The sequence below is a fragment of the Vulpes lagopus genome, chromosome 4 (genome assembly GCF_018345385.1).
Source record: "Vulpes lagopus strain Blue_001 chromosome 4, ASM1834538v1, whole genome shotgun sequence".
Taxonomy (NCBI): Eukaryota; Metazoa; Chordata; class Mammalia; order Carnivora; family Canidae; genus Vulpes; species Vulpes lagopus.
This window is the reverse complement of record NC_054827.1, coordinates 91,006,627-91,018,916: the sequence shown is the minus strand read 5'-3', so window position 1 is coordinate 91,018,916 and position 12,290 is coordinate 91,006,627. Positions and strand designations below refer to the sequence as shown.

General features: G+C 42.4%; 1 protein-coding gene across 5 annotated transcripts in view; it reads left to right on the top strand.

The window, feature by feature from the left end:
- Window positions 1-12,290, top strand: part of HMGCR (3-hydroxy-3-methylglutaryl-CoA reductase) — a 103,211-nt gene that overhangs the window by 79,098 nt on the left and 11,823 nt on the right. Inside the window, exons 1-7 of one of the 5 annotated variants that reach the window (XM_041751880.1) lie at window positions 1,378-1,483; window positions 2,880-2,925; window positions 6,326-6,513; window positions 6,933-7,044; window positions 7,321-7,408; window positions 8,480-8,564; window positions 9,481-9,586. In XM_041751880.1, the coding sequence (XP_041607814.1) occupies window positions 2,901-2,925; window positions 6,326-6,513; window positions 6,933-7,044; window positions 7,321-7,408; window positions 8,480-8,564; window positions 9,481-9,586 (604 nt within the window). In that variant the 5' untranslated portion in view covers window positions 1,378-1,483; window positions 2,880-2,900. Of the gene's footprint in view, window positions 1-1,352; window positions 1,484-2,735; window positions 2,756-2,879; window positions 2,926-2,994; window positions 4,147-6,325; window positions 6,514-6,932; window positions 7,045-7,320; window positions 7,409-8,479; window positions 8,565-9,480; window positions 9,587-12,290 lie in introns of those variants that run through there. The other 4 variants (XM_041751881.1, XM_041751883.1, XM_041751879.1 and 1 more) reach the window with 4 other exon arrangements.

Below are 12,290 nucleotides of genomic sequence, written 5' to 3'. Positions count from 1 at the left end.
GCCAGTTTCTCTTGGCTGAAATGGAGGGTTGATACAGGTGAGAGGTGAGACCAACACAGGAGATGGAGGGTGGGGACCCGTTGGCGGCGTCACGTTCTTTGACCCAGGGGCAGCGGCAGGTCCAGGGGGCAGGATGGCGGGGAAGAGCCTCAGGGCGGGGGCCTGTCGGGAGGCCCTGGCAAGATCTGCTCCAAGACAGGAGGCAGGCGGGCCGCGGAGGGGGCAGAGGGAAGGCGGAGGGCACGGGGGGGGGGGGGGGGGGTACGGCGGAGCTGAAGGCACGTGGGACCGAGGGCGCGGAAGGCACGAGGGGGGGCGGAGGGTACGGGGGGGGGCACGGGGTGGCGGAGGGGGCAGAGGGAAGGCGGAGGGCAGGGAGGGCACGGAGGGCACGGGGGGGGGGCGAAGGGGGCAGAGGGAAGGAGCATGGCGCGGGAGGGTACGGGGGGCTGAGGGCATGGGGGGGCACTGAGGGCATGGGGGGGCACGGAGAGGGCGGAGGGCGCACGGGGGCACGGGGGGGGGGCTGAGGGCGTGGAAGGCACGAGGAGGGGCGAAGGGCATGGAGGGCACGGGGGGGGGCACGGGGTGGCGGAGGGGGCAGAGGGAAGGCAGAAGGCACGGGGGGCACGGGGGGGGCTGAGGGCACGGAGGGCACGGGGGGCACGGGGGGCACGGGGGGGCGGAGGGCGTGGGGGGCTGAGAGCGCGGAAGGCACGAGGGGGGCGGAGGGCATGGAGGGCACGGGGTGGCGGAGGGGTCAGAGGGAAGGCAGAAGGCACGGGGGTACGGGGGCAGAGAGAAGGCGGAGGGCGCGGGGGGGTACGGGGGGCTGAGGGCACGGGGGGCACGGGGGCGGCGGAGGGCGCTGAGGGCGCGGAAGGCACGAGGGGGGGCTGAGGGCACGGGGGGCCGCGGAGGGCACGGAGGGCACGGAGGGTACGGGGAGGCACGGGGGGGCAGAGGGAAGACGAAGGGCGCGGCCGGCGCTCCTCGGGGGATGCACCTCGCGGCCGCCCCGTCGCTTTTCGGCTCCGCCTCGTCGTCCCTCCGTGTGTCGCCGTCAGTCCGCGGGGCCGCCCCCGAGCGCCCCCGAGCGCCCGGGCCCCGCCGCCCGGCCGCGGGCGCCCCACCCGCCAGACCCCCTATCGCCTTCGCCGCGGCTTGCACGCTCGCGCCCCCGCGGCCCGCAGGCCAATCGGCAGGCGGCGGCCCCGGGGCGCGGCCGGCTATTGGCTGGCGGGCCCGTGGTGAGAGGTGGTGCGGTGCGGCCCGGCCGCCGAGGAGCGCGGGGCGTTGTTAGGACAACGGCTCGTGACGCGGCGCCGGGAGGCCGAGCGGCGCCGCGGCCATTGGCGGGGCGATCGGACGATACTCGCTCATTGGTCGCGGGCCGCGCCGGCCCGAGGCTGCGTGTGCGGAGGTTCCTTCCGCTTCGCGTCGCGGTCGCTGAGACGGCCGGAGCCTCCAGTGGGACCCGGAGGTGAGGCGGCGGCGGCGGCGGCGGGCTCAGGGCCGGGGGGCCGGGGCCGGGGGCGGCGGGCTCAGGGCCGGGGGCGGCGGGGTTAGCGCTCCCCCGGCCCCGGGCGGCGGCCCCGCGGAGCCAGGCGGGAGGCGTCCTTGAGGCGCGGCCTCCTGCTGGGCCGCGGTCGCCGTCGGGGCCTGAGGGAGTGGGCGTGGGCGCCCCGGCGGGGTCCTCGGGGCCGGCAGCTCGCGGGGGAGGCTGGCCCGGCGACTTCGGGGCCCCGCTCGCCCTCCGCCCCCCGCCTGAGGGCTTCCGCGTCCCGGGCGCGGGTGCAGGCGCGTGGGGAGGGTCGCGGGCGGCTCCCGCCAGCCCCATAGTCGCGCCTTCAGCCTCCTAAGGCGGAGGATGCGGCATTTGCCGCTGAACGCCCTTCGCTCCCCACGCAGCGAAAGACGTTATCTGGTTTAGAGGTGATCCGGCAAAGGCCTGGCGCACGGTGGAATCCACCGGCTTTGTTGTGGCTTTCCAGGATTTGTGGTAAACTTGGTAGTGAGGACAAATGGGATTTTGTAACGTGAAGGTTAAAAAAAATGTGCAAAGATGAATCGTTAACATACCAAGTGCCGCGCGTGGCGTGAGCCTTTCAGGACGCAGCGTGTGATGTGAGCCCGCACGCTCTTTTTTATTCTTGTGTGATGTGCTTTTTAAGCCACGTTTGGGTAACTACCTGCACATCGGTAACTATTTAGGTTGACCCATATGCAATTGCAGGTATTTGAAATTTGACCTTTAAAATAAAAAAGATCTCACAAAAGTAGCAGCTTCCCAAGTTTTTACACTTAATACTTGTCTTTGTCAAATAACTTTGGAGCTGTAGCTTAGTAAGTGAATAGAGATGTGACTCACAGAAATGAAGATAGGACTTACAAGCATGTAATAGAATTGGGTGCAGAATCCAGGTTTCCTGATTTCCAGTGCAAGATTTTCCCCCTAGGATACTAGGTTGAGCATCAGAATGCTAGATCCTGTTGGAACTAAAAGTGACTCAATGTAAGGCATGGTTCTTGGCTTCAGAGAAAATGTACACAGCAATTAATTTGAAAGATGTGTAATCAAATACTAGAACGTGTGGCACAGAAGGAGTGCGAGGTGGGAGGAGAGATGGAGGTGGATGCCAAAGCATTCTTTTCTGCAATTGGCCATGGTAGGTGGTTTCTGTAACGTCCGGGATTGGAGTTTGAGGATTCCATTGGATTTAAGTCATCTTTACTTTTGAAGGATCTGTGAAAGGTTTGTGGCCTATTTCAGTGTGTGTAAGCAGGGCATACATTGCCTATTGAGTTTGATTTTTTTTTTTTTAAAGTAAAATGTTTTTACTTCAGCATGGCCTAAATAGTGTCCATTGAATTTGCAGGTGCTGTCCTGTAGCCTGCTTATGCCACTTGCAACTGCTGATGAAGGTGGAAGACTAGATTCTTTGGCATTTAAATACTTTGCATAACCACAGGGAAATGGGGAGGGTGCTCCTGAAAGATGAGATGGTGTACAATCATGGTTGCTTTAGACACACCTCATACGTCCTCTTACTGAGTTTGTATTTCCAAATAGTTGAGCTTCTTTGCTTTTTGGGACTGGTTCACAGGATCATATGCAATTTTTTTTCTGAATGTTGCAAAGATGAGTTCATATCTAGGAAAGAAGTGACAGTGCTACCATGATATCGTTTAAAGGGACATTATGTGCCTAATATATAATTATGGGTTCATGATAACCAATTTGTGATCAAATTGGGGTGCCTTCCTGGTAGCAAGCTCAGATTTTAATTCAATTGAATTAGCTTTTTAATACTGAAGAATACATTGACTTAATAGGCAATACTCTTAAGTTCAGAGTTTTGAAAGTTTTTTTGGTCGGGAGAGAATGTTAAAGACTCATTTTGATCTAGTGTTGATATGTATTTTTAGTTGATTCTTTTTCTGGAACATCAGTACTAGTTGATCCTTTAGACCAGTTTGGTTTTGGTTTTTGTTTTTTAATCTTAGTATATGTACTGCTAAAGCGAGCACAGTTTTTGTTTTTTTTAATATAAGATATTATATAAATATAAGAAAACTATCCTGAAAATTTTTAATATAAGATATTATATAAATATAAGATAGAAAACTATCCTGAAAATCTAGGCTCTTATGAGGCTTTTGGTTGTAATGAAGTAGGATTCAAATCTAAGATTCAAATCTACAGTACTTTAAGTCCGAGTCCCTACTCATTTAATAGAAACTATTTTTGTTACTCACTTTCAGAAACAGTGTTTAGACTGTAGCCTCTCTTCCCTACCCCATTCTCCTTTAATATGTTCCCTGAATAGTCTGCATTCAGCCTTTAAATGGGGGGGGGAGGGGTTAGCAGGTGGGCAGTTATATTTATCTTTTGTTAACTTAAAGTCATTTTTAGGTGTATTTTAAGATGGGTCAATAAAATACATGTTGCTGTAGTTTATGAGTTTATTTTTAATTAAGCAGGTATTTGTTGAGCAACTGCTGTATGTGGGTGCAAGGTTCTGGAGGATAAAATGAGGAACAAGACTCAGGGAGGAAGGTTGAAAAGCACGAATAAGCACAGGCAGATGCATGCCACATTTATAGATATTAGTGACTGCCAGCCTTTTAAAATTGAGACACACAGTAAGTAGTATATGTTATATTGGAACTATAGACACTCAACTATGTATGTATAGTTGAACATCAAGTTTCAAGAAACGATATCTACCCATACTAAAGTCTTACCTACAGCTATTTTTTTCTATTTTATTTTATTAAACAATGTTCTTACTCACAAAATTGATTTCATGATTCAATTGATCCAATGAAAGATTGTCACCTGCAATGGGAAAGCCAGCTGTCCCTGGCCTGGTGCAGCTGAAATGGGGAGCATATCAGGTGACACAGTGGGGGGGGGGTGACGCTCAGGAATTGCTTTGGTTCCTAAAAGCTACTCTTATTTTCTTTCCCTTAACCCTTTAGATAGAGTAATTAACTTTCTTTTTCTTCATTTGTTGCCTTTAATTTTCTGTTTTCAGTTAAGTGAGTCATTTTCGTAGTTATTACCACAAACATAAGATTCATCAGAATTCCTGCTAGTGTGTCAAATCAGTAGCCTTACTTTTTAAACCTTATTTTTTTTTTTTAAAGATTTTATTTTTTTATTCATGAGAGAGAGAGAGAGAGGCAGAGACACAGGCAGAGGGAGAAGCAGGCTCCATGCAGGGAGCCTGACGTGGGACTCGATCCCGGATCTCCGGGATCACGCCCTGATCGGAAGGCGGTGCTAAACCGCTGAGCCACCCAGGGATCCCCTAAACCTTAATTTGAAATAGATTTCTATGGGTAGTTAAATATGCTTATTGTAAGCGTTAATTTTAGTATAAGAAGGCTTACATGTTCCTGTATTAGAGACCAGTGACTATATCAGATTTTTTTTTTTAAATCAGAATATCGAAATTATTGTAATTTAGCCAACAGACGGGAAAGTTTAGTTCTGGTGGTCGTTAGATCAGACTTACTCTCCAAGGGCGCCTAGGTGGCTCAGTTGGTTAAACATCCAGTTCTTGATTTCAGCTCATGTGGTGTGATCTCAGGGTCCTGGGATCAAGCCCAATGCCAGGCTCCGTGCCCAGCAGGGAGTCTCCTTGGGATTTTTCTCTCTCTCTGCCCCTCCTCCTGTGTGTGCGCTCTCTCTCTTTCTCTCTCTTTCTTTCAAATAATTTTTTTTTTTAAATTTTTATTATGATAGTCGCAGAGGGAGAAGCAGGCTCCATGCACCGGGAGCCTGACGTGGGATTCGATCCCGGGTCTCCAGGATCGCGCCCTGGGCCAAAGGCAGGCGCCAAACCGCTGCGCCACCCAGGGATCCCCTCAAATAATTTTTTTAAAAAAATTACCTGTATGGTCTGTGGGGAATTTTTGAATGTCATAGATACCCATTTTGGCCAGCCATCCTCCTCTTCCAGTACTGTTGTGGCATTTTATTAGCTGTAAAATTTGGAGAAAGACTTTCTCTGGTGAAAACAGCAGTAGGGGGATCCCTGGGTGGCGCAGCGGTTTAGCGCCTGCCTTTGGCCCAGGGCGCGATCCTGGAGACCCAGGATCGAATCCCACGTCGGGCTCCCGGTGCATGGAGCCTGCTTCTCCCTCTGCCTATGTCTCTGCCTCTCTATCTCTCTCTCTATGACTATCATAAGTAAATAAATAAAAAATTAAAAAAAAAAACAGCAGTAGGAAGTTTTATTAAACAACCTTTTGCTACTAACATTATGTCATATATTAGCTGGTATGGAAAAGTGTAATAATGGACCCCTGCTTTTGAGGAGGATACTTAACATGTAGATTGGTATTTGCCTTTTGGGTAACAAGAATGTGGAGAATATAGAGGGTGCTCGTGGGCATTTTATACCAGGATAATGGTAATTAGAAAACAAATGCGAGTATTTGTTTCTCACTTCTTTTTTCTGCTTTATTGCTGTCCTCCTTGGCTCAGATAATGTTGTGGGCTGAGATATTTATTTGGGTTCATCATAAATGCTTAAATTCATACAACTTGTAAGAAATAGCTAGTTTTTAAGTTGGTTGCTAGTGACTAATAGAGGATTTAAGTTTTGTGAGTAAAAAAGTAATATCAGAGTCCTCTTATTTTAATTTTGTAATTATTTTCCATAACTAATAAGGAACACTATCAAAGAGTATTATTCATATATATAAGATACTGTGCCTACAAAAGCAGGGTTTACAATGCAAAATCTTAAAATCTTTTCCTAAAAATACAGTGAGCTCTGTACTAAATGTTCACACTTGATATTCCTTCCAGGATCCAAGGATTCTGTAGCTACAATGTTGTCAAGACTTTTCCGAATGCACGGCCTTTTTGTGGCCTCCCATCCTTGGGAAGTAATAGTGGGGACAGTGACACTGACCATCTGTATGATGTCCATGAACATGTTTACTGGTAACGATAAGATCTGTGGTTGGAATTATGAGTGTCCAAAGTTTGAAGAGGTTTGTGAAATTAATTAAATCACATTTTCAGTTTCTGAAGAGTATCTTCCTCTTGGTGACCCTATAATAAAAAAAAATTGCAAATAAAATCTTTATCTTTAGTATTCATGAACTTGCCTCAAGCTTCCATTTACTTTTTGTTTGGAAATACGCTTTTTGCCTTTTCTGCATAAAATGAGTGTAATTGACTTTACTTGAGAAAATAATAGCTTTAAAAGTGACTAACAGAAAAATGATTGGCTTTAAACAGTGGATTTTCTAAAAATTGGGTTTAATTTTTTATTTGCATATTTAATATTTTTATTTGACTTGTGCCTATATTTGTATTATCGTGATATTATAAACTAGTGATGCATACAAAATAAAAATTCTTACTTATTTTAAAAGGTAAAGCTGCTTTTTTCTATCTCTTCCAATAGGATGTTTTAAGCAGTGATATTATAATTCTGACAATAACACGATGCATAGCAATCCTGTATATTTACTTCCAGTTCCAGAATTTACGTCAACTTGGATCAAAATATATTTTGGGTAATCATTTTATACATTTAACTTCTTTGTTCTGTCAAATTTTTAATTTGCTATGGAAGTCCATATTTTTCTTTGTTCAAATCCTACATATGGAAACATGGATATTGCTTACTGAATGCATGCATTCAGTGGATTCCTTATGGAAGTAAACATCCTAATATTTGAGATCATAAGAATCTGGAGAAAATAATACTTTCTTTCAGAATATTTTATAGGACTGTATGTTATTTTTGTAACAAAGGATGATTTTTTTCAGTTTGAATTTTGTCATTTTAGGTATTGCTGGCCTCTTCACAATTTTTTCAAGTTTTGTGTTCAGTACAGTTGTCATTCATTTCTTAGATAAAGAATTGACAGGCTTGAAGTAAGTATTTAAAAGATAAATATACTTTTTTTCAGAATATATATTATTAAGAACTGTTCTTCTCCAAGCTATACAGTATTATAATATATATGTTTTCAAAAGTTTATAAGAAATATGGGGAAATTTTTCATTCCTTCATTTAGCAAATGCTAATAATTTTTAACATTTTGGTATATATCCTTTCTCACGTTTTTTATGCTTAAAAATTCTGAGATCGTATGACTTCTATGCCTTTATAACTTCTTTATGCCTAGTAATAGTTCTCACCATCTTTGCATGTTCTTAATGCTAAATTAATTATTTGTAATGGTTGTCTAGTATTCCCTTGTCTGAATATCTTATAGTTCATTAATGCTTTAGGATTAGATTGTTAGGTTATTTAAGTTCCTCTATTAATAACACTGATGAATGTCTCTGTGGCTAAACTTGTGTTCATATTCAATCTTAGGATATGAGACCATGGCTGTGTAAGTTTTCAGAGTGCTGTTATTGCCAGCTGTCTCCAGAAAGCTTGTTCAGTTTATCCTTCCATAAATAGTGATTAAAGAAAAAAATTAAATATATTTCAGTTCTTTTCCCCATGCTAATTCAAAGATATATTTTTTACTTAGGATGATATTTTGCTATCAAATTATCAAAAGGTGTTTCTGTGTAAATATATTTACAATTTGGGGATGCCTGGGTGCCTCAGCGGTTGGGCGTTTGCCTTAGGCTCTCAGGGTGTGATCCAGGAATTCCGGGATTGAGTCCTCCATCATGCTCCTAGTGGGGAGCCTGCTTCTCCTTCTGCCTGTGTCTCTGCCTCTCTCTCTCTGTCTCTTATGAATAAATAAATAAAATCTTAAAATATATATATGTATATATTACATTTTTAACAAATATTTTGAGCAATGCATATGTTTAGCTTTGAGGATGTCAAAGGGGAGTCAGGAGAAGGTGTATCTTTTGGGCTACAGAAAAGGTATACATGCTAAAGTATGAGGCGGTTGTTTTATTTTAGAAAGCATTTTTAAGCCACATTCTTTTCCTATTAAATGTACCTGGTCATCTTGATTTTTTTTTTTTTTCCAGTGAAGCTTTACCCTTCTTCCTACTTCTGATTGACCTTTCCAGAGCAAGTGCTCTAGCAAAATTTGCCCTCAGTTCCAACTCACAGGTAAGTATTATTTTTAAGATATGAATTTAATAGTACTCCTTTTTTTCAGTTTGCTCACAGTAATAGGAAGCATTAGTAGTTTCTTCCTAGTTCAAGATTCAGGAGTTGTCCACAGTTTTAAGTTAGTCAAGTCTTAAGACAGTCATTTTAGGTGCCCTAAGAACTGTCCCATTAACCTAACAACTTAATTATAATTCCATATTTTCTGGAATTTGGAATCTTCCCCCATTTTCCTACTTCGAAGACTTTAGAAATTAAAGTAGTAAGACTTTTGGATAAGTAAGAGCATCTACCTACTGAAACTATCAGAACAGGACAGGATGTAATGGAAGAGAGTCTCCATTGGTAGATTTATTTCTAAAACTTTAGTATTAACACCAACATTTTCCATCTGAAGTTTTATCTTAGTGTTCATGAGTCACTAAAGTTTTTTAATAAACTAAAGTTTTTAATAATCTTGCATCAAAGTACCTGAGAATAAAGCAGCGTGTAATTCTGCCTTGATGATGTATTTGATGAATATCTTGACCACTTGAGCATGTTGACAAAAATATGGTTTAAGTTTCATAGTATTAACAAGTTCTCAAAAAATTTGCAACTAAGAACTGTCAGTGGTAGCCAAATATAAAATGTTGTAGTATTTCATTATGAGATACTTAACTGGCAGGAATGATGCACTGCCTCAAAGCAGTCTTCCCAGGAAGCATCTCACTCAGTGGAAAGGGAAAGCAGGGCACTGTATATGACCTTTTTCTTAATCCTTTACATCTGGAATGCCTGTTAGTGGTTTTACATTGTCTATTTTACTCATCGTATAGCAAATTAGATTTTAGTGGAGGCCCTAGAATGCTCTCTAATGTTTGTAAAAGTTGTTTTGTACCTTACCCTCATTGCTATGTTTCGTCTGTATTTTTAGGATGAAGTACGGGAAAATATTGCTCGTGGAATGGCAATTTTAGGTCCCACGTTCACCCTTGATGCTCTTGTAGAGTGTCTGGTGATTGGAGTTGGTACCATGTCAGGTTTGTAAGCGATTTTTAATATATATATTTTTTAAAGATTTTATTTATTTATTCTTGAGAGACACAGAGAGAAAGAGGTAGAGACATAGGCAGAGGGAAAAGCAGGCCCCATGGAAGGGAGCCTGATGTGGGACTCATCAGTCCGATCCTGGGACTCTGAGATCAGAGTCCCTGGGCTGAAGGCAGGCGCTAAACCGCTAAGCCACCCAGGAGTCCCTTTTAATATATTTTGAAATAAGTTTGTAGATGAAGGGAAAGAAAAATATCTTAGACTGCATTGATTATTCTTAATTCTTAAATTTTTAAAGTCTGATGTTATTCTTAAAAGGTTTTAATTGAATGAGTATGTGGGTTTATCTGACCTTATGTCTGTCTGCTTTTGTGAAAATTTAGTAGCAGGTTACTAATTTATTTTTCACTATTGTTACCTTCTCTTTCTATGCACCATTGTTTTGATGACTTTGTAGTGTTTGTTTTTTATTTTTGTTTAGTTTTAATCAAAATTGTGTTCTAGGTCTCATCTGGAAAGCACCTTCCAGCTCCTGCTGTTGCCCAGACTAAATTAGTGACTTGGTTGCTTGTGTTTTAATTGTCATGTAGGAGATAGTGCAAGAATCAGGAGTGGGCCGGATCTATGTTAGATCCACCTAATAGGCTGTTCTGGAAGATTTAATCAGATGGTATGCAGTATTACTGAGTACCTAGCATTAGTCTCAACACATGTTTCTTAATCTTTTTTTTTTTTTTCTTTTTTTTGTTTCTTTTTTTTTTGTTTCTTAATCTTTAATTGGAGAGTTGAGAGATATTAAATATCAGACATAGGACTTCTGTTATATAGGACAAAAATTGTGGCCTGGTTTGGAAATTTTCCAGAATGAATATATCATGCTGTTGTTAAGGTTTCCTAATCATTAAGACTAGACTTTATGGCTTTCTCAGGTAGCTACCCTTTATAACTACCATTCTAGTCTGTTTCCTGGTATCTGAGTGTCCTCGTTAAAGCGCTTCATTCTTTCAAAGTAAATTATCTAGTTTTGATGAAAGTAGTTAGTTGTCATTATTAGTTGAGGTCTCTTCACTAGGTAGTATATTAAATATATTTTTTTCTGAGAAACATAAATTTATTATTTATTTTGTTTTAAAATCTCTCAACATTTAGCAAAGAAGGCATTTTAAATATTTTTCAAAATGAACATTCCTTAAAATCTACTTCTGAGGTATAGTCTTGGATTTGACAAATGTAGTTATATAACCACCAGCACCATCAAGAAAAATGTTTTTGATTGGGTGAAAGCATACCTTTGTGATTTTATTCAAACAAAGGAGTATATAGGAAGATGAAGATTAGTCAGAAACTGGTAGTAGGCCATGAAACCAAGGATTATTCATTTGAAACTGATGTGGAGAGTAGGGTGATGAATTTTGGCATGCTGAGTCAGAGAAGTAGACAGATTTATAGTTGGAGAAGCCAGTTAGGAGGCATATACAGCTATACAGAAATGGTATAATTAGGGATTTGGCTTAGGGTAGAAAAGGACAGGTATAACATATTAACAAGGAAGTAACCCTTTGGAAAGCCACTAAAAAGAAAGAAGTCTTAACTTGGAAGTATATAGATTGATGCTGTTTCTTTGTGTAGTAGCAAAGTGGCACAGAGAGACTGTTCTGGGATGGAGTGGGGAAGAATGCCAGGAGAGCATATGGCAATAACAGTAGTTAACTGTTGTGCAGAGGGAAACTGGATAACCAGGTTGTAAAAGCATCTGTCAAGTATTGTTTCTGTGGTCTCAAGTTTGAAGATTACATTTGGCTACTCTCTAAAGTACTGGTAATAATGCTTTTGTTGTTATAGTTATGCTTTCTCTTGAATTTCCAAATTTGAGAGTAATTGCCGTAGATTTTTTTTTTTTGTAGTTGATACAATGCTGTAGAATTTTAAGAAAAATACAATATATGTTTTCTGTTGTTTAGCCAAATGATCTATTATAATTCAAAAATGAAATACTCTGTTGAGTTTTTTATATTCTCGTTGGTTTTATAAGAGGGAATAGCTTTTTATTTACTTTTCAAAATATTTTTATTTTTAATATGAGTGGCATCAGAAATATGTTTTATATTCAAGTTTATTTGTAATGTTGAGGGAATAAGATTTGGTAGTCGAAGGTCTTTTTCAGCTCTATAATCTGTTAACCTTATATTTGGGAAGATTACCAAGAGGTAACTTAACATTTTGTAGTGGGATGTTTGTTAATTTTGGATCTTGAGTTGCCTTTGCATTTATTTAATTTTTTAAACAGATCAGTGAAATTAACTAAAATTATAAGAGCATAAATAGATACAGTAGAGGTTACATTGAAATTTGAGTTGAGTAGTACTCTACAGTATATCACGGTACTGTATCAGGAATGGCATAGCTGGTAGTAAGTTTTATAGAGAGTCTTTGATCCACAGGTGTATTGCTTTTCTGGTAAAGAGTGGAATTGGGTCCAGCAATGGGAGGTTTGCTCATTAGTGTAGCCTGGCCAACAGAGTGCTACCATGTGGGGAAAGGGGATTATCAGATGTGTGTGAAGTACAGCAGCCATGCCTGGCAATGTGCGGGTTGGAGATGATGGAGAAGACCAGCTCTCCTTTCTTGAGGGAGCTAGCTATTCCTTCTGTGCTCTAAGGCTTGGCATCACCGCAGAGTTCCTCATTCTTCTTC